At 38.1% G+C, this 22,848-nt stretch overlaps 2 protein-coding genes across 2 annotated transcripts; one reads left to right on the top strand and one right to left on the bottom strand.

Annotated features, from left to right (window-relative positions):
- Positions 1-2,980: 2,980 nt before the first annotated feature.
- Positions 2,981-4,782, bottom strand: LOC144635754 (uncharacterized). The gene is made up of 4 exons (XM_078494837.1): positions 4,567-4,782; positions 3,993-4,064; positions 3,734-3,803; positions 2,981-3,512 (listed from the first exon to the last, which is right to left on the bottom strand). Exons 1-4 carry the CDS (start codon positions 4,639-4,641, stop codon positions 3,184-3,186), a joined length of 546 nt encoding a protein of 181 aa, XP_078350963.1. The 5' UTR covers positions 4,642-4,782; the 3' UTR covers positions 2,981-3,183.
- Positions 4,783-7,811: 3,029 nt separating this feature from the next.
- Positions 7,812-20,961, top strand: LOC144634182 (uncharacterized). The gene is made up of 13 exons (XM_078493075.1): positions 7,812-8,029; positions 10,196-10,885; positions 11,266-11,440; positions 12,625-12,725; positions 13,271-13,352; positions 13,652-13,797; positions 14,514-14,942; positions 16,259-16,945; positions 17,406-17,580; positions 17,907-18,007; positions 18,439-18,520; positions 19,190-19,335; positions 19,763-20,961. The coding sequence occupies exons 1-13, from the start codon at positions 7,925-7,927 to the stop codon at positions 20,183-20,185; spliced, it is 3,342 nt and encodes a 1,113-aa protein (XP_078349201.1). The 5' UTR covers positions 7,812-7,924; the 3' UTR covers positions 20,186-20,961.
- The last annotated feature ends 1,887 nt before the right edge of the window (positions 20,962-22,848 follow it).

Below are 22,848 nucleotides of genomic sequence, written 5' to 3'. Positions count from 1 at the left end.
TAATCACTTCCAGTATGTCCGGAGAAAAAGTGTAGAAACACGAAGTGCTCGAGCGCATCCTTCTCTCAAATTTCATCCGCTGCTCAAAAATAACGCTATACATGCTTAGAGGATCAAAGGTTACACTTTTAGCTACTATATTTTGGTGGTGAAAAAAATAGAATTCGCGCTACGAAGCCTGAGAGCACGAACCATCAATGACGCAGTTCCCATAGAAAAATAAAGCATTCAAAGGCAAATGAAGTGAGATTGTTGCTTTGGGAGGCTTATTTGGAAAAATGCGAAGGTCGGCACTTCATCGAATTACCATGAGGTTGCTCGAATTTATATAAGAACCTTTTTATACGAAAGTCGAGGCTAAAAATAGGCCAAAGTTTAAGAAAATCCTGAGAACGTAGCCAAGGCTAAATTTTTTAAGAACGAATTTTACTTTTTCCTATTTGTTGTGAGTGACAAATATATGTATTAAATGAATAAATCCTGACCTGTAATGCAACATTGTCATTACTCATTGGTGACGTGGACATGAACATATCTGTTAGGAATGAATTCGAATTTATTGCAATGCCACTTTGATTTAAAAAAATTAAAATATAAGAGCATTTTAAGAACATTTTAGGCTCAAATCTTCGAAAAAGTTAAAAAAGTTTAGCCTTGCCCGAAAATTAGACGTTCTTATATAAAAAAGAGTGTATATAACAGAGCCGGGGATTGCTCACTTCTTCTACTTCCGTGTGCAAAAAAGTCCATCGCCTTTCTGTCTTCATATGTACCGGTATTAAACCTCAAGTTCTGTTGTTGGACGTGATTGTTTCGATTTGTGAAAACCATAGGGTCCATTAAAAATTTGTTACGCATAAAGCATGAAATTCGCGTTAATTAGATGCATGTAAACGTATTCCACACGGAACTGTCTGCGCGTTAATTAAATGCATGTAGACTTAACTTATCGAATCCGCATTTTGTGGTTAATTTTATACGTGTAGAGTTTGTTCGCGTTTTTAAAATGCTTCGTTGTCATATTTGCTTTTACTTTTTGGTGATATTTTTATATCAAAATTAGGTCAAGAAACTCGCGTTAAAAGACTGTCGAAGCAAGTCCGCGAGGAACAATGAAATATTTGAAGGATAACAAATATAATGAATATTATTTACCTTGTTTTTAATCCTTGGAAATTATCTGTTCTGCAATTAGCTCATTGTAAATTCCCAACGAGCTTTCGTTGGGGAATTTGAAAACCGTTCATTTGGCCGGTAATCTTCTGAGTCAGCAGGCAAATCATAATCATATGCGTATTTTCCCGCCAAAACAAATTTGTTTAATTTTCGTGTTCACAGTAAAATGTCTTGATACAAATTCGTTACTTTACAATCGGTTTTGCTTCCTTTTTAAGCCCGTTTCGCCGGGAAAAAAATGTATTGAAAAATATTGTGTCGCTGTAAAATCTTTATTTTCGCACGATAATGCAAACAATTTGGAATAATTATTTGAGGTTTGAGGGAAGTACGTATAACAAAATACACTTAGTTTGGCGAGAAAATATTTTTTATGATAATTGGACCGACGTTCAATTAACTCTTCAGTTGGTATACAAAAATAACGAACTCCAGCAGCATAGTGAAAGTACGACGGTGAAAAACAGCATGAACGAGCACGAATGTTGTAAACAGTCAGTTTTCAGACGAAGCAAACTTGACACGCGAGTGATTTGCAGCGTCAGTGTTTCCCCGCGCGCGCTTTGCTCACCACGAGATAACCTATTACGAGAAATTATTAAGACAGGCAAGACGCAAGCAAATACAAATTCACGGTAGTTAAATGCGTACGTAAGAGGTTTGCTAGTGTAAGAAAACCGTGGTAATATTTTGTCTCCCCTTCCCTCTGTACACGCGGTCTCTCTCGCTCTCGGTCTCTTCACTCGCGTACTCGCCCTCGCGACTTTGCACTCGCGCGTGTATTTCCAAATGTGTGCCTTCTCCAGCGTATATTGCAATTGATAGTGGTTGGTAAAATAAGCGAAGCAGAATGAATTCGCGGAGGAAAAAACTTTTTGTGCTTAACCTTTAATTTTCACTCCTAAACGCGCATATCATCATGGCGCTATTTGGAGGCACGGTCTTTGAACCGCTTGTAACATCATCAATTTGCACCTCAGTGGATTTTTGTGATAAGCAGCTAATACAGCTAGGATTGACCTTTCTACAGGACTGTTCATTTGTATATCGGTTACATTCTGACAGAGTTAATCAAAAAGAACACGATCCGTTTTTGGCACAAAATCGGTGCTAAAACAGGCCAATACATCTGTAAGTCTGTAGTTGATCATGAAAGTAAGGATGTGAAGAGTCAGAAAGGAACGAGAATAAGAAACCAGAAAAAAACGGAGGGAAAGGTCCAAGAAAAAAAATCGGAACTGTTTCGCAAAATTTTTTTAGAAATGTTAGCTTATGTGTAACGCCAAAGTAAAATATTGTACATTTTTACATGGAACAGTCTATCAAAATGATGCTACAGTGTAAAAAAGTTGCTCTTTTAGCAAAGTTTGGGGAGATTCGGGATCATAGCACCAAACATTTAGTTCAGTCAACGATTAACAAAACGCGTTTTTTCGAGAAAATTTAAATTTAGGAATGAAAGGGTTAAGAAAGAACAAGGGGAAAGTTGGCACTTTCATTTCTATGCTAGCATTTCAGTAGACATCTGTTGCTTGGGGTACATGAATTTACAAAATTGCAAAATCTGAAATTTTAAGGCCGTTCAAAAAGAGGGTCAATACGCGAATAACTGAAACAAAGACAAAAAGGCAAAAAAGGGAAAGGAATAGAAAGCTGTATTGTTTTTTTTTTTTTAAAAAAAAAATTGGGGATTGAAATGTTAGTAGGCTGCTTATCATGTTCAATGGAAATTTGAAGTAAAGAAAGGAGAAGATTCTTCATCACAGTTTTGCTTGGCTAATACAACACACAAAGATATCTGACACCATCTTTCAAGTTTATTGTTAATTATTTAACTGAAAACTACAGCCATCTGGCAACCTGAGACGATTTTGACAGCAAAATCTGCCTCTTCCGAGAAATCAGCGTACCAGAACTAGTCAAAAACCCGAGCGGCTTTACATCTCTTTTTTAATATCCATGATGGTGCAGTTTTTTCATGACGCAGAGCTGAGCATTTAGCACAGCTTAAATCATAAACGCGCCAAAGTGGGTGTGATACTTGTACATGTTGATTCTGGCAGAGTTATACGCAACCAGCGCGATTACATCACCAGCTTTCAGGTAAAACATCCCGGCTGTGAACAAGACACCGTGGTCTTTTCCTGAAGTAGGTGGCTGTAACATCAGGGTTATGGCATTGTTCACATGAAGGTCGGTTCTTCCATTGTTGTAGTAGTAAACTTGAGCATAGATGTAATAACGTCCAGGGGTGGGCAGAGTCAGTTTTCCGTCGTGGTACTTCATACCTCCTGCAAGATGGCTGCGTGGATCACTAATAGACCAGTCTTTAATCACTAAAAATGAAAGCAAATAAGGACTAATGTATTAGTTTTAGACTAGAACACTTGCCTCTATGGGACAAAATTTATCTATTAGACTGACTGAAAATTTGTTATTACTGTTGTTTCATAGGAATTTCTGGAATAGGCTTAATTAAGTAACAAAGAGAACAGACAGACAGACTTTAAGATTCTTGCTATACCGTCAGAAAATTCAAGGAAAATTATTAAAATACCTTGGTTGGCTCGATAGGTCACAGCATTTTTCCATATAGGCTCAATGTGAGCAGACGGTTTATTTTGATCCTGGTTCAATAAAAGGGAAAGGAAACCGTTAATGCTGTTAAAGATACTATAGCTCAAAATTGTGGGTCAGACTCAAGATTGGCAATGATTTTCTCCACGACACTCAATCCTTAGAGAAGACAACCCGGAACGATAAATCAGAATTCAATCAATTTCACAAGCAAAAAGCATATAGTTGTTTAACTTTACCTGTAAGTTACTTTTACAAGGTGTTCCATGCACATTGATTGTGATGGGATTACCCGGAGTTGCACAAACATTCTGATAGAAATAAAATAAAAATCATTCAGTGGACGAGTTTTCGTTTTATTAATTTGCAGAACAAAACTGACTTGTACATGTACCTTGCAACAGATCTTATTATAACCTTTTAACATTTAAAACTATTAATCAAACCTTACTTCACTCACTTCAAAATGCCCCAGACAACTTTTGCGATGTTTAGCTTTGCTTTAAGCCGGCGATCAAACCAATAGATCATCAGCGCTTTCAAAAAAGTGTTTTTAAGCAGTAAACCAGTCTTAATATTAGTTTCGAGGAGAGTAGTAAAAGTCATAAATTACTTTCAAGCTAGTTGCAGGATGTGCGAGCTTCTTGGGTCTTGAACATTTTAAGAAGGATGATTCCAATTTTTGCTCTAAATTGAGATCCTTAATTCTTGCTTTGGACAGAAGTTATGCAGTGAGACTTAATGAAAAAGCTTCCGATCTCAGACGTTAAAACAGCGAAAGTTGTTGAAATAAAAGAAAATTTCCAATCTTACCTTCTGTCCAGAAGTACATTTGGCGTAGACCAAAAGAGCAAAAATGAAAACGAACTTCATCTCAACAGTGGCCATGACTCTATGAACTTCAATGAGAACTGAACTGAAACACTCAGGAACTGACTATGGCTCAATTTACTGTTTACAAAGGGCAGGTAAAAACAAGAACGAGTGACTAGTCAGTAGTGTCTAGAGCATGATGTAATGACTCGTACGACTATCCCTTCATGTCAATGAAGGCGGTTTATTTTTTTCAGTCCTTTCGTGGGGGCAATTTTAAGGTTTGCCTAGTTTGAAATAAGTTTTTAAAGATATCTCGCCGATTTGGTACTGCTAAGGGAAAATTCATAAACCTTGAGGCATCTATAGCTTTTTGTACCGTAGATGTTACGAAGAGAGCAAACATTATTATTAGCATATTAAGCAGACATTTCTTTGTATAAATATCGCATTAACTACTGTTCAGATAAATAAATATTAGCTCCATTTTGACAAATATACTGAAAAAATTAAAATAACAAAATCATGCGGAAATACAGCATGAGAGAAAACAATGTCAACTGACGTGTGTTTGACAGCTTTTTGACCATTTTTTTGGAGGGCTGATTCATGCAACACGACTTATTTTCCATTCAACAAAAATTCCTTCGTTGTTTATTTAATTACTGCAATTTGTATCTTCGAAATACTGAACTAAGTTTTGTGACAACAGTAAAAAATATTTCTTTTCTCTAACAAAGTTGATAGTCCCCTTATTTCTGAACCGGTAAAAAAGTTCTTGTCGACGGAGCACGAGCGATGATACCCAGTCGCTATAAGGTACAGTTAACAATGCTATATAAGCATGACTTCCTAATAGTTGTATTGACAAAGATACGAAAACCAAGACCGTCGGCCGGAGGACTATACTGGACTATACTTGATAAAGAATCTAAGTTCACTCAATCGATTTCCTGAACAACTCTCTAATCGTAAGCAGATGGTACAATTTTTGGAGTGTATGATTATGTTACCGAAAAAAAGACAGTTAACTAAATCATGATGCGGGATGACGTGTCCCAATAAAGGGTAGGGAATACTTCAGTTCGGAAAACCAAGGTGTTGCATTCTTGAGAAAGACTTTCTCAGGTCTTCTCAGTGTTCCAGCTTAGAAGTATATTTAAGTATTGACTGACAAATTGCTAGGAAAGTCCGACAAAATTTCGGAGGGACGGAGGAAAGTAACGGCTGGCTTTCATGTGATCAGTCAGGCCATCGATGGAGTTGGGTGTAGTTTGATTTTATCGTTTTCTGACTCGCCGCCGTTAGTTTGCGCATCAGTTCGATCGCTCACGGGGTTATTTCATATTCTCTTGCCAGACTTCAACTGTAGGCCTTGAACCGACGGAATATGCGTCACCGGGTATTAGAGCTAGCCCTCGAATTTTCTTTGGATCTCCAGCCCCTTGAAACCGCCTTAACCTGCGATCGATGTACAGAACTTTAGCGTCTAATACAGAGAGGGTAGCAATGCTTCCGAGTCACACCACATTACATGAATCCGTAGGCCTCATGCAGCAATGCGCTAGAAAATAGATTTTACTCACACAATATTCTAATAGTTTGTCGGAAACGTTTACCACGTATCGTAAAATGTAAATAAAAATTAGAATCTTCGTCTTGACGGGACTTTCTTGGAAATCATAAAAATGTTTTTAAAAGCGACGTTGGGAATAGTTTTACCATTCTTCTTCAGGCGTTAAGGTGAATTTAAGATTGCGGCCGGCTGTTTTTGTTCTGGTGCATGGCTACAACAACTTGTCCTTATTATAACAAAAATACTGGGCATCACGACTCACGGTCGCGACTTCCTTGAATACAATCTCGGCACATAAACTCGGATAGCGAGGCCCTGTAAGAGGAGTTATGCAGATCGTAAATCCCGTCTGAATTTAAAAGTTTGTCTTGACGCAATTTAGAATGGTCCGCTCGTCGCTGTCGCATTTTCGCCATTTCGTTTAACGGCTGACGTTGGTAACTTAGCTAAACAGCCACCACCCAAAAACCCCCAACCCTTAAAGAGCAGGAGTTTCACAACTTTCACGAGCACTTAATTATAAACAAGGCAATTTCTCGCCGACTGATTTAAAAACAACGTAAGTAACTTAAGTACACATGTACAGGGCAGGAGTTTCTCAGGCACTTTATTTAACAAGACGGTTAAAGTGTTTAATTTCTTGACCCAAACAACCCGTTTAAACAAAGTTCACAAAGCAGTCGTTTGTTACAAAATTTGACTGCGGTGGTGGTCTGCTCAAAATCGAATTCTTTGAAGAACGCGTTGGAATTATGGAAATTCGCCAAATACCCCGGCTGACACAGTGGGTCCGTGATGGTCACACGTTGGGGCATTTTCCTTTGGGAGGGGGAGGAGGGGGGGGGGGGGTCAGGTGTTCCTTGAAATTTTTGCTGGGAGGAGTGCATATATATTATATTTAGGCCAAAATACATCATAAGCCATATCCATTTTTGGCCTAAAATCCATACGTTCAAATCCAGCCAGACCTGGCTGTTAATGTACCTGAAGCGATTATTACACTTCATCGTATCCGGAATGATATGTTTGTGACTACTTGAGCCTTCTCTTTCTTCTCTTTCTCTCGTTTTCACTTGACTGGTCATGAGGCAGACGAGAGCTCAAAGCTACGTTTATGTAAATGCGATCTCGCTGTTTGCCGCAAAACCGTTACCAATTTTAGGCCAAAATGGCAAAATCTTTGACCAAATTTCAGACCTAGTAGTTCATAAACCTTTTCTTTTGGAACTTTCTCTATATCGCACATATAGAGGAGCCACCCCTCCCCCCCCCCCCCTCCCCACAACCAGACCAGTCATTATCTAAGACACAAGAATACATACTTCTTCGCCAACAGTTTGCCAAGAGTACAGCAAGGCAAATATTATGACAAATGTGTATGAACGATATGCTAAATTCGCTTCATTTAATAGTTATGAACGATAAAGTGGGTGAATCAATGACATCGGGAAATACACCAGGGAAATATCGCTTTGTTTCAGTTGTTTATTACAATTATCTGCGTCGCCCTTAGCGACCATTTTCGCATTGTCGAAGTGCTAAATCTTTGAAAAGTAATCAATTATACAAGCAATAATTACTTACTCATTTTGCATAATTTTGATAGTGAGAACAACAGACACAAAAGAATAAATAAGCTAGAATCCAATAATCAGGCCTCATAAAGTCACGCTCGATAGATTCCTTCGCTCATATACTTCGCCGATGTAGGTGATTGCCAAAGTCCGCACGTTCTATTCTATTTCGATTAGGATGAAACATCAGAGCTAACTGTTAGCCACAATGGGCCTAAAAAGCAAGATTTCTGACGTTCACATCCCTCAAGACCTTTCATGGCCTCAGTTCGTGTTTCAGAACTTTGAAAACTACGGGAACAAGACAGCAATTGTGAGTGATGACTTCTATCAATCTATTTCCAGTATTTCTTTTGTACAAGGAAGGTGTACAAACTTATTATTATTGTAATGTTCTCTAATACTGCGTGGCTATGAATCTCTCGGCTTTGCTCGCGGGTGTTATGTGTTAAACACACACACAATAAGTAATCATGAGTCAAATGATTAAATCATATCGACCGCTGCCGGTTTGGTATTCATTTCAAACGACGTTAAATTAGGGGGCTGCAGTCGGCAAAGAACAGCGCATTATTTTCCAAGGAAGAAAACCGGCTCTTTATAAGTTTTAAATGGTAGAATTATAAAAGTATTGAGAAGAGGTTTTGAAAATGATGTTAATCCCTTGATAGCGTATCATTAATTCCGCATTTCACTCCATCCGTGAGCATAAATCTTGCATGTAGCCGATTGAGAAAGTCAAACAACGAAAGATCATAAAATATAGAAATGGATATAAAAAGCTTCTTTAGATTAAGTGTGCTCAAAAGAAAAATTCTTCAGTTTATTGCGATCAGTCGTTCAAGCGCTTTACTGAGAAAACAAGAAAGTCATTCAAGATAGAGTACTTAAATAATTAAACAATGATCTTTAATCATTTTGATCAATCTTACTCGTTGACACAGAAGTATTTGTTATAGGATATTGTCTATAGACTCAAAAGAATATTATGAAGTGGTCTAAAAGCAAAACCAAAAATTGCTTTTCCCACGGTTAAAACTGTATCAAAATCGACCGCTGTTTGTATCGGTTAAGATACATGCTGTTACCATGGTGATGTGACCTCACCTTTTATGCTCCCTGCTGTTTGCAGGCGGTGTTTTGATTGCCGACAATTTATTTTGTTGTTTTGTTTTTCTGCTTTTTATTGGCCTCGTTACATGTCAGTAAATATTACTCGAAGACTCATTACGGTTTCACGTTTCTAGTACGTAAATTAAAGTGTAATTTAAGTATCATCTCAGCAGTTAGCAGAACCGTTATATTCGAGGGAAGGATAATTTTAACTTTAAGGGGTTCAACGAAACACTGTAACTAACAAATCATGAAATTGCTGTTAGCAACCTGTTTGTCCTTGTTAGTCCTGTAGAAATTATTATATATACGTATCTGGGGACGAGAATAGAAGTAATTTTTGTCAAGATTTTAGGGAATGAAGTTTTTATGATCTTTAAAACTTGAGTAGAATAAGATCGATCATCACTCCAAATACATGCAGGAAAATCTGTACAATACAATTTAACAATAATAGTCCAATTTATAAATACAATAGTTATACAGTATGGAAGTTTGCCTAAAAATATTTTTGGTCGAACAATTCTATATAGATTTTACATTTCAAATAAACCTTTTTAGTAGAAACTCAGTCGTGTTCTATTGGAAATCCGCGAATCTGATTGGTTCTCCCATTGATTTCTATTCGCCGATAGAAAACAATCGCGCGCGCTTGCTCTTTAAAGGGTGAATTGTTCTTGATTTATGGCTTAAAAGTACATAAAATTGTAGGTTTTGGACTGTAATTCTTTAGAGTTTCTACTAAAACAATTAGACTACGCCCTCGTTTTCTATGAGCGAATAGTCAACTCGGCTGCGCCTCGTTGACTATTCGCTCATAGAAAACTCGGGCTCGTAGTCTAATTGTTAAATATATCCGTGCTTCTCACTCCTCAGACGTTTGCTATTTCCTTCGTTGTTCTTTTATAATTGTTTGTATAAAACTCTTTTAAAGACATTTATTTAGGTCGAGATATTTTAACAAGTACGCCATGTTTTTTATTTTTTATTTTTTTTTTTTATCAATTGTAATTATAATAGGTTATTCTAAAGTGGATTTTTATCTGATTGTAATTCATATTGGGTTTTTATATTTTTTTTTAATATATTTTAAATTTCAAGCAATTGTAAACACACTGAGACTTATGTAAAGTGCGTGCTAAGTACGGTTATTATTATTATTATTATTATTATTATTATTATTATTATTATTATTATTTTTTTTTTTTTTTTATTATTATTATTATTATATATTGTTTTTATAATTATGCTTTTGCAATGCTATTACGATTTATGGCCATGCAAATAAGCTTGTTGCTGCATGTTACCGTCGTTTGTATGTTTTGAGATTCAAGCTAAATTTAAGTTTTATTTTTCTTTTCTTCAGGTCGATGGCCCATCTGGTCGTTCTTACACTTTCCAGCAGCTAACTGAACTCACCAAGAAATGTGGATCAGCTCTCACGAAGAAGGGCTTTAAAAAGGGCGACGTTTTCGCCATCCTTCTACCAAACCTGCCGGAGTTTCCGATAATTTACTATGGCGTTATTTTTATTGGAGGGATTGTGACAACAATGAACCCAATGTACACAGTTGATGAGATAACACATCAACTCCAAGATGCGGGCGCTACATATATCATAACAATATCACTATTTGCTGACAAAGTCAAGCAAAGCGCTGCCAACGTAGGGATTAAGACAGTTTACATCGTCGGTGAAGCCGAAGGCTGCGAACCACTTTCGGCCTTACTACAAGATGATGGCGAAGATTTTCCGGAAAATGTCGAAATCAACCCGAAGGAGGACATCGCCTGTTTGCCGTATTCCAGTGGTACCACTGGTGCCCCGAAGGGAGTGATGTTAACGCATTACAATTTGATCGCAAATGCCTCAATTGTTACTCATGGAAACTTCATGTGGGAAAAAGATAATTCTGTAGTTCTTGGCCTGTTACCGTTTTTCCATAGTTTTGGACAAGTCATATCAATGTCATGTGCTTTGTTCAAGGGTGGAAAAGTCGTATGTGTGCCAAAGTTTGAACCAGAGTCTTTCCTTAAGATCATTCAGGAACATAAGGTTGGTATCATCTTTCTTTCTTTCTTTCTTTCTTTCTTTCTTTCTTTCTTTCTTTCTTTCTTTCTTTCTTTCTTTCTTTCTTTTTTTCTTTCTTTCTTTCTTCCTTCCTTCCTTCCTTCTTGCCTTCCTTCCTTCCTTCCTTCCTTCCTTCCTTCCTTCCTTCCTGGCATTATAAATTTTTAACTTTATCAGACATTTAGTTGCACAATATCTAGAAAAAATCTAGGTTTGAAAAGTTCTCAGTTGACAGATAATTATATAATTACTAACTGATTACTTCTCTAACGAAAATCGGACCTTAGGTAGAAAACAGTTCCAGAAAGCGTTACAAAAATAACAACCGCGCCAATGTAACGCTGTTTATATATCTCGTTTACCAGGTCTCCCACGCGGCCATTGTGCCTTCAACGGTGTTATTCTTAGCCAAGAGTCCGCTGGTCGAGCAGTTCGACTTGTCAAGTCTGAAAGATGTTACATCAGGGGCAGCCCCACTCAGTGTAGAGTTGTCAAAATCCCTGAAGGAACGTCTTCCATCAGTTGAATGGTTCAGACAAGGTAAGTAAAGTGACATTCATACGTTCCTTTGTGTGGGAGCGCTTGAACCCAGTTCTCTCGTATCAGAATCCCTTATAAACTATTATTATAAATTTACAACTATTATAGTAAGAAAGTCATTAACAATAAAAACGTGCGAACTGACAACTTTTTTACGTGAATGAAAAAAAAAAACAGTTTCTTGAGGCACGCCGTTTTAATAAACAATTATTCACCGAAGTGGAGGTAAATATCCACCACATTCACCGACACTGAGGCGAATAAATAGAGGATATTACATGGTTGCGCGGAGATATGAAATTTATCTTCGAGTGTTCAAATCGATATCTCACGAGTGAGCGCAGCGAACGAGTGGGATATCGATTCGAACACGAGAAGATAAATTTCATATCTCCAAGCAACCATGTAATATTCTGTTTATTATATAAACCTACTAATTACGATGTTTTTTTACGATTTTCCGAAGATTGCCGACCATTTTCCGAAGATTTCCGAAAATTTGCAAAATGTTGTCCGAAGGTCGTACGAATGTTTCCGAACATTTTCCAAACTTTTCCGACAATTTCCGAAGATATCCGAAGATTGCCGAGGAAGATCCGAAGATCTTTCGACTTAATATCGATTTACTTTGTCTCATTCAGCATTGAAACAGGGCAAACTTGTCAGAAAATGTTTCGAAATCGATATCTTCACATGTGAAAATAACATGTTATTTTCACGTGTGAAGATATGATTTTTTCGCGCGAAAGATTTCCTGGTATTTCACTGATGTTTATATAATAATTGTTTTTAGTATATACCACACAAGCTGAATAACTATCGGACTAAAACATCACTTTTGGTAAACAAAGCGACGAGCGAAGGCAGTTTGTTTCTCTTTAGCTGCTCGGTGAATAGTACTTTGCTAATCACCTCCGAGTTAACCAATCAGAACGCACGAAAAGCACTATTCACTTGTGTGGTATATACTAACATAAATTATTATTGTGTCCCTTTGCAATCAGTTTTCCCCATCCTCAGTTTACCATCCATTTTCAAAAAAGTAAATTTGGGATTGTTGATTTTAATAAACTTGACCATCCTTTTGTGAGAAGGCTAACTACAAGGCGGCTCCCAAACTATTTAGCGTTGCACTGATGAATAAGCTCCAACAAGAAAATAACTGTTTTTTTTTCTCTGGTTAGGTTACGGAATGACGGAGTTAAGTCCCGTATGTCATGTGACTCCGTTTGATAACATTAAATTTGGATCTGTGGGAGTTCTATTGCCAAATCTTGAGTGTAAGGTAAGTAACATCATAAGATAAAATAATGTACCGTAATTAAAGCCGAATTTGATATCCTAGCATATAACTAGTATACGCGTGGTACCTTTTCGCATTAACGTCGATCGCATAAACTTCGATCTTGTTTAATTTTCTTCGGCTCTTTTATTTCAAACAACGACCAAATTCGATTTCTCCTTAAAAATATCTATAAAGTTCCAGCAAACAAATCGTGGGAATAAACAAAGTGATTACTAAAGGGATAGTCTTAAAATCACCAGATTCTCCCAACTATTAATACTTGTTGTACTGGGACAAGTAAGGAGAAATTATAGTGTTGAACAGCTTATTTCTTGCTGTTTTGTTTCTTTTTGCTTCTGCTTAAATCTTTTATAAACCCTTTCCGTAACATTGCGTTACAAGTGTTCCTGCATTACGCTACCACCCTCCCCCCTCCTTTCTCTGTTTTCTGTTGACTCTGTCTCTGTTGTTTCGTAAACACGCATTAGCAGAAGGCAAAACAATTCAAATGTTTCCTTGTAAAAGTTTATATTTTTCTTTTCCAGGTTGTTGATATTGAGAATGGTGACGAGCTCGGTCCTAATAAAGAAGGAGAAATCTGTGTCAGAGGACCCACTGTTATGAAAGGTAAGGGAGAGGGGGTGGGGGTGGGGGCAGGTTAAGGAGCTCCATGAATGAGTGTGTAGATTTTAAAGGGCATGGCTGAAAACTAGCTTGGAGCTAAGTTACCATGACACTAAAACACAGGTTTAAACTTCGTCAGTAAAACCCGATAATTCAACTTTTACAACAATTCACAAGAACGTCCAGTTATATTTTCTTCAAACATCCCCTCGATTTCGTGGGTTGTAATAACATAAATTATAATTTAAATCATGTTTTTTTCGTTTCCAGTCTTGTTAACCTATCTAACTTACAACTGACAGGATACCTGAATAATCCAGAAGCGACCGCTAAGACAATTGACAGTGATGGCTGGCTTCACACAGGAGACATTGGACATTATGATGAAGACGAACATTTCTTTATTGTTGATCGACTCAAGGAACTTATCAAGTATAAAGGATTTCAGGTATTATATTTGCTTTTTGCTTGCTTTTCATTACGTCGATATGCCACTGCCTAGACAAGAGGAGGAGCTATTCATATGTCCCTCTCCTATTTGGCAAAGTTTTAGTGTTTGACGCTTATGTTTTGGTTGTTCTTACTAGAATGATTTCAATTAATCCGTGACACAATATGTAACAGGTAGTGTGTAAAAGTAAAAACTAAACAAAAGAAAACAATGGAATTAGTGGCTAATAGTATTTAAAAGTGTAATAACTACTTCATGGACTTAATTATTATTATTATAACAATTAATAATAATTAACAATAATAAACTGAAATCACCCTCCAATAAGTCGCTAAATTAATGTTGGGTGACTCTGAATGACCTAGAAGTATGGAAAACAAAAAAGAAGTAATTAAAAACGCCAGCAAATGACAACGTCTTCGGTGCTTTTTACTATAGTGTATATTTCGATATAATATTAACAGATAGATAGAAATAGATAGATAGAAACTTTATTAAGAATGTCATCAACCACCTAGCTGGGGAAAAACTCCCCTACTAATACAGGGACATAACAAAAAAGAGTTAAACTAAAAGAAAATGCTAAAAAACCATAGCCATTTACAATAATAAAATTTTGATCTAAGTTAAAATATGTTTTGAGACTATGTACAGTGGATTATATAATATATATCTTGTTTTTTTAACACTTCATTCTGTCATTCTGTCCCCAGGTTCCTCCCGCCGAGCTCGAGTCTCTCCTCATTTCTCACTCGGCCATAGAGGACGCTGCAGTCATCGGAGTCCCGGACGATAGAGCAGGCGAACTGCCCAAAGCATTTGTCGTAAAGAAAGCAAATGAAGAAATCACCGAAGAAGAGATAGTGAAATACATTGAAGAACGAGTGGCACCGCATAAGACTTTACGAGGTGGCGTGGAATTCATCGATAAAATCCCTAGATCTCTAAGTGGTAAAATTCTTCGTAGAGAGCTCAAGGAGAGAGTTACAGCCGAGCTGAAGACCATGGCGGACAATAGAACCAAAGAGGAAGAGCACAATGTTATCAGGAGTAAAAACCCGGATGTAGAAATTCCAGATAATCTGTCGTGGGCGGAGTTTGTCTTTCAGCATTTTGATGAGTACGAGGACAGAGAAGCTCTTGTAAGTCTTACAAGTACAGTTCCCTAATATATAACGATTTTTTAAATCAGATGCAGGTCAAATCAGATTTTGTCGCAAAGCTGATATTGAGTCCAAAACAACTCCAAATACATTTCCAGAGTCAGAATGCCATGCTTGTGCTGAGGAATAAAAACTGTTTATCGGTCCGCAATAATTTGACACTGTTAGTTTGAATACCTTTAATTTCCGTCAAAAATATTATGAATCGCAATTTTCGAAAAAATCGCGAAAGAGTGTAAAGGCACAGTATAAAGGGTAACGTTCTTGCTCAACTTGCCTCGCAACATTGTTGCATTGCAAGTTGTAAAGCGTTGCGCGTATTACCTCCCGTGTTGCAAGTTGCAGCAACATGTTGCGCTAAGTAGACATGAGTTCAACTTTTTACGGGAGTACTACGCACAACAACACTTGCAGTGCAACTTGCAATGGAACAATGCAATGATGATGCGAGAGAAGATGAACAAAAATGTTGCCCGTATTACTGGGCCTTAAAACATCCCTACAGTGGAACCTCGATTTAACGAGCCTCTATTTAACGAAGTCCTCGGTATAACGAACGATATTCTTCAGCCCGGCGAAACTTACAGTAAAATGTATGGAACAGTACCTTGATATAACGAACCTCAATATAACGAAATCCTCGTTATAACGAACACAATCCAGAAGCCTAAACGTAAAATATACCCCGATATAACAAAAAAAATGTCAACACACGACAGAAGATGAATGCGAATGAGACTAACAAGAATGAAAATCCTTTAATCCTGTAACAAGAGAACAAGTTGAAATACATATGTTAGCATCTTTGTGCATATATTATACATTATTAATGTTATTTTCAGAAATCGTTAATATCCGGAAATGCTGGGTACGTAGTTCAACGTAACAGCGTTAAAAACTGATCAACTTTACCTCGATATAACGGACACTTTGGTTGTTTGTTCGATATAACTAACCCTCCATATAACGAACAAATTTCTCCAGTCCTTTGGCACTTCGTTAAATCGAGGTTCCACTGTATTTATAAACCATGGAATACTGGTTGTAATTGACTCGCACAATTCTTGCATTTTCTTTTCAAAGAGTGTTCCATTGACGTATGATAACAGAAAATGGGAATAATTTTAAATAATAGCAGTTATACAGTTATTTATCCAGGGCTTCTGGAGATAATCCTTCTGAGTAAGAATAATAGCAAATGACTCTAAAAAATAATATTCTTTTTACACAAAAGAAACTAAACTAGACTGAGCAACAACTACCTAACGTTTTTAAAAAATACCTTTTGTTTTCAGAGAGACTGCGTATCTGATCGTTCGTATTCATTTCGTCAAGTCAAGGATTTAAGCAAAAGAATTGCATCTGCTCTAAACAAGCGAGGCTTTAAAAAGGGTGATGTCTTCGCCATGTTCTTGCCCAATCTGCCCGAGTTCGCAATCGTTTACTTTGGCGTGCTTCAAGCAGGAGGCGCGGTTACTTCGGCTAATCCACTCTTCACAACGGAGGAACTTGCCAAACAGGTTAAACTAGCTGATGCCAAGTGGATCCTTACTGTTCCCCAGTTGGTTCACCGGGCAAAAGAGGCCATGCAAGAACTGGGGCGAAGTAACGTTTTCGTCATCGGTGACGTCGATGGGTGTGAGTCGCTCTCAGTCCTTCTCAAAGACGATGGCTCCAGCGTTCCTGACGTCACCATAAACCCCAAGGAAGACATAGCGGTGCTCCCATTTTCAAGTGGGACAACAGGCCATCCCAAGGGGGTCATGCTGACTCATCACAATCTTATTTCGTGTGGGAGTATCATGCGCTCAAAAGGCTTTCTTAGCTTTGACGAAACAACAGTTATCTTGGCATTCCTTCCGTTTTTCCATAGTTATGGCATGGTGGCCATCATGTCAATGGGTCTTCATTGTGGTAGCACCATTGTTACAATGCCGAGGTTTGAACGGGAAAAGTTTCTTCACGCTCTTCAGAACTACGAGGTTAGTATGGTTAATAGAAAATCGCTTTCTAGGAGTTTGTTTCAACAGTTAAACAAATGTTACCTTTCACATGCACGTACAAGGCCATTTCCGAGTTATCCTTTGCCTTTGTTTCAAAACGAGTCTACGTGCAAAACCATTCAAATAAGTTTCACCTACAGGTCCATTTTTATGCAAATCAAACTCATTTTCATATGAATGGTTTTGCACGTAGACTCGTTTTAAAACAGAGGCAAACAGTTACTCGAAAATGGCCGTTTTGTATGGTTGGTCCAATTCTTTTTTTGTACCGATTGGAAAACCCTGATATCATTAAGTGCGCTGTGAATTATCGAATAGCTCATTATCAAATCCCTATTCTTGCGGTTTTGTGGGTCTAGTTTGCATTCTCGTCCCAACAAAAAATTAAATGCGAGCGTAAAATGCCTGTAAATTTAAGTCTCGCTCTATTTTTTGTCAGGTGACACATCTGCCCGTGGTACCCCCTGTGGTGCTCATGTTAGCTAAGCATCCCTCCGTTGATAACTTTGACTTGTCATATCTGACGGAAGTCACCTCGGGTGCGGCTCCTTTGGGAAAAGAATTGTCGCAGGCTTTGATGGATAGATTGCCACTGCTGAGTACGATAAGACAAGGTTAGTAGTGTTGTACTGCCCTTTTAATACCTTGGTTGGAGGCGTGGTGGTCTTATGGTTAGTCCTGGCCGGGGTCACTGTGTAGCGTAAAAAGACAAATGGTATTGTTAGAAGTCGTAATTGTATTGTAAGTAATTGCATTGCGAGTAAGCATTTCTTCATTAAGCCACCCTTATATAACTACGTTTAGTACAGTAACCAGTCTGCTTAGTTTTGTAAGTAGCAGTTTTTGTAAGTAATCTTTTTTGTGCGTGTATGTGTTGCAATAAACTTATTAAAAAAATCTGCAGGTCTAGTATAAATTTTCTCTATGCTACTCTTTACAGGTTACGGTATGACAGAACTCAGCCCAGTGTGTCACATGACCCCTGCAGAAAACAACAAGCATGGTTCCGTAGGAGCCCTCCTGCCAAACTTACGATGCAAGGTAAGACTGAAAAAAAATTACAAGCAGTACTTTACGAGCATTAATATAAGGCTTAGCCAAAACCAACACGCTTGCACACATGTCCCATGTAGTGTGAAAGCATAGAGGCGATCTCAAAGAACTATTTAAAGCTTTAACTCCACACAATACATGTGGGAGTGACCTAGTACGACCTTGTAGACCCTCCTTGTAGTTTTCAAGTTAATACTGTGAACAGTGTGTGAACAATCTCTAACAGAATGTTAAATATAAAAAACGTAAATAATGGCAGTCGTGTTCCCTTTGTACAGTCGCTTTGTGCACGAAATGTACGGTAAAACGTACCCTTCCCACTTGCTATTTGTTTTGGACTTATTTCTAAACAGTGAATGCAATTGTCCTTACTGTCAATTTTCAAAGTTCTTAGTCCCCTATTCAATTCTTGTTTTCAGGTGGTTGATGTGGAGACTGGAGAGGCTCTCGGTCAAGGACAAGATGGCGAAATTTGCGTCAAAGGACCAACAGTTATGAAAGGTACTAACCTTTAGCTGTACATGTAATTATGAGAATAATGAAATTATTAAGTAGAATATGTGAGTGTGACGGAGACTGTTCACGCAGTGGGCTTTGATCTATTGAACCCGCTTCCTTTATATGACGTCCGCAGCGTTTTTAATTTAATCTGGACTGGAGTTTTAGCACGTCCAGTTAGGGTCAAGTTAGAAAACGACAAATTCGCGACCCAATTTTTATAGCGTTACACCGACAGGGAATGGGGAGGAGGGTTAGTTCCCGACATTTAAGGTGCATAGGTATGAGGTGCGTGACCGCAAAAATCTGTATTGAGCGGCCTGAAGGGGTTGAATGGGAAGTAGTATTTGGGCAAATTGTCATTGGGAAAATGGGATTGTGGTCACTGGGGCTGGGATTTGGTCACAGGGAATGGGAATCACACACAGAAAAACAATAGAACTGAGATTGGGATTTTGAAAATTCAACAAACTGGGAAAACAATAGGCTGTTTTATCTCTTTCTGTCAAAATGTACCCTATTCAATGAGTATCGCTCACTTCTGCTTGTCCTTGGGGACTTACACAGTTCATAGGTTTGAGAATTAAGGATTGTTCTCAATCTTGCCTAGCAGCCGCCCCTTCCCGGCGGCTGTACACCGGCTAAATCTTGCCCTTTCTTGACTTATGACAGGATATCTCAACAACCCAGAAGCCACCGCGGAGACAGTTGACAGTGATGGCTGGCTTCATACAGGAGACATTGGACATTATGATGAAGATGAACATTTCTTTATTGTCGACAGAGTTAAAGAATTGATAAAGTATAAGGGATATCAGGTATGTAAAGCATAATTACCCTAGAAAAATCATAAAAAAACAACTGTGCATCGTTGTGAGAATCTTTGCTGGGTTTTTGCCAAAAAGGTACTAGTTTTTCCTCCCGGAATATTCTCGGTTACACACTGTATATTCACAACTAACGTTCGCATGGGACGACCTGGGACGAGTGGCATGAAATTTAAGGTATTGCTGCATTTAACCTGCATTGCCTCGATTTCGTATTCGCCCCAGTCTTAAAGAAATGTACTCATACATAGGTCGCCACCGCCGAGCGCGTTTATTTTTTTCCAACGCAAAACGTATCAGTAGGAAGTAAAATTTTTGAAGACACATTTCCCGACGATGTTGATTTCATTACTAAAGATAAATGTACAATAATTTGTTTATTGCTGTCTAAAGTTAATTGCATTAACTTTGATTCCAGGTTCCCCCTGCCGAACTTGAAGCTCTCCTCATTTCTCATCCTGACATCGTAGACGCGGCAGTTATTGGAGTCCCGAATTTGGAAGTCGGCGAACTGCCTATGGCATTTGTTGTGCGCAAAGCTGATGCATCGCTCACGGAAAAAGACGTAGAAATATTCGTTGATGAAAATGTAGCGCCGTACAAGAAGCTACGAGGTGGCGTCGAGTTCATTGATGAAATTCCAAAGTCTTTAAGTGGAAAAATTCTGCGACGAGAATTGAAAGACAGATTAAATCAAATGACCAAAGTCGACAAGCCTGCGAACAGAAACCGGAGCTTCAGAAAAAGCGTGCGGCAAAACGCCGACAAGAAAGAAGTTAATGGGAATTCTGAGGGAATGCCTCGAAATGTGGCAAAATCTAGCTGCTGTGTTCTTGTCTAGAGCCTTGCAGTCACCCTTTCAGATTCTCCTTACTCAATGCCACACATGCATATAACGTAAAAATTTTAGTTCTGAGAATTTTGCCGGAGGATCAAAAGTACTACTGTGCCTTCCAGAGGTTGGGTTTTTTATCTTGAGGTACGGTCATGGGTCTCTCACTCCAAAAATATTTCCTGGAAGAATTGCATATAGTCTCAAAATGAGTTTCGATGTAAATGCTAATAGTATTTTAGCTTGCGTTTTTATACGTTCAATATGTCCAAATCCACCAACACTTTAATACATGAAAATAAAGCATTTTGTTTACTTATTAATTATTTTAGCGTTCTGGGCCCGGTTTTTCACAAGTCGTAAACCTGGGAGTTATAGGCTAAGCCAGGTCGAGAGTGCGTTTTGAGATAAATCAAAGTAAAATGTGAGATAAGCAATTTTTAGAAATCTCTTTAAAATTTTATAACGTAAAAATCGACAGGGACGCCCACGATTCTGCCGAATTAACTTACCGTAATGATTCGATTTAGCGCCCGGGCGCTTATTTAATTTTGGCACCTCGAGGGAGGGCGCTTTTTAGAGACAGGGCGCTTATTCGAGACAGGGCGCTTATTTAACCTTTTGAGAAACGACCAACTTTATCTAACAATAACAGAAATTGTTAGGGCTTTCCACAAGTTGCTCGAGATTTCCCAAAAAGTTGCCCGTAATTTCTCAAAAAGTTGCTCAAAAGTTGCTCCAAAAATCAAAAAAAGTTGCTTCTGATAATAAAAGTTGCTCCAAAGTTGCTCCAAAAATTCCAAAACGCTGCTTTTAATCAAGATAATTTCTCTAAATATATGCTAATTTCCCTTTGAGGGTAAGATTTCTAAGCAGTTTTATACAATTTTACAGCAAAAGAAGTATCTTATTAACATATTAAGGGGAAAATTTGTTAAATAACAAGGATTTCTTTAACTGAGAAAAATCGTGAAGATATCGATGACGTCATGTTTGCTGACGAGTTTTGTAATGTTTTAATGCAGAAAGAGCAGAAAGTTGAAACGTCTTCATGATGTTCCTCGGAAGTCTTCGGCAAACTTCGTAAATCTTCGGAAACGTTCGTATTGCCTTTGAACAACACTCGCATAACCTTCGGAGATCTTCGGTCTGGAAATTGCCCAAAATGCAACAAGTTGCTCGAGAGGAAAAAAGTTGCTCGAAGGGGAAAAAGTTGCTCGAATCCTGAAAAGTTGCCAAAAAGTTGCCGAGCAACTTGTGGAAAGCCCTAGAAATTGTAACAGTCAGAAATTGTTTAAAGTTCAGTTACTTTTAAAATAATTGTTCATTTAGCAGTAAATATATACATGAACTGTAGGGTGAACGGTCAAAAGTTTATCTAGTTGACGTCAATGACTTCAGTAGGGCCAGTTAAGAATGGGGGCGCTTATTAGAATGGGGGCGCTTATTGGAATAGGGGCGCTTATTTACAAAAACACATTCGAAGGGAGGCGCTTATTCGGAAGGGGGCGCTTATTGGAAGGAGGGCGCTAATTCGAATCATTACGGTACTCCTGTTTTGAACAACCGGGTCCGGGGGCTCGATTATCCTTTTCAAGGATCTCGGTCACGTAATAATTATTTATCAAGCATTACCGGCATGCATTGTACAAAATAACCTTTAAAACAGGGTCGGGTCGCTACCCTTCGAGAGAACAATAGAACAAACAACAGGAACAATAAAGGTAGCCCCCAAAACATAGCAACTGCTACACCAGACAACCAGTAGCATTACAAGCTTACGAGGACTGTTTCACTACTGACAAATCAAAGGAAACGTCCAGAGATTTGTGATTCTTGTGTGATATGCGTATAGATTATTTATCAGCATAATTAATGTAGATGTAGATGTACAATACACAATAAACCCAAAACAAACAAGTATCTATAGCTAGATATGATTGGGTAGATTTTTCAAAAGACGATCTTAAAAAGTGTAGGAACATGATTATATCGGGTTGAGGGGGGGGGGGGGACTGCTATATGTAAGGGACGGGGGCGATCGACATCTCGCTTAGGAGTGTGTGAATTAGGGTTTGGTCTTACTTAGGGTGTTCAGGACGGACGCCGATATTTTTAGCCGTCAAGGTCGCGTTTAGGTTCCCTCATGAAGAAATCAAAAAACACCGTGATACTGTGTTGGTGGTCTGCCCGATCAGACATGAAAAATGGTCTTTTTAAGAGGTCTAAAAAAGCTTGAGCCACGCCCAGATTGGTCTTAGGGGCTTAATTCAAATTTTCCGACGAGCATCCTCGTACCTTTCATGAAAGAGTCCCCCACCTCCGGGTGATAATAATTCTATTAACATGCAAATTGTCCTTTCCACCCTTAATATTTTTGACAGTATTATATTTATAAGGAACCGAAAAATAATAATTCCTCGCGCAATCACCAAAAGAGTAGCTGGTTCCGTAAAAGTGAAATGTGTAGCCAAACAGTTTTAGTTAACGCATAATTATTTTTAATTTACTTTTTAGTAATACTAGAAATATATAAGTGGTGGAAAAAATAATATTTAACAGGATATTTAAACCTGTATAAAATGAGCAAAATTTTACTTGTAAATAAGTTTCTTTTTTTAATAAAATGGACTCACTTGGCCGTTAGTCTTAGTTTGACTGTTTTCCAAGCT

This window comes from Oculina patagonica, chromosome 13 (assembly GCF_052425735.1).
Source record: "Oculina patagonica isolate OP01 chromosome 13, crgOcupat, whole genome shotgun sequence".
NCBI classification, from domain to species: domain Eukaryota; kingdom Metazoa; phylum Cnidaria; class Anthozoa; order Scleractinia; family Oculinidae; genus Oculina; species Oculina patagonica.
Note: the sequence above shows the minus strand (reverse complement) of the source record. Positions and strands in the feature narration are given on the sequence as shown.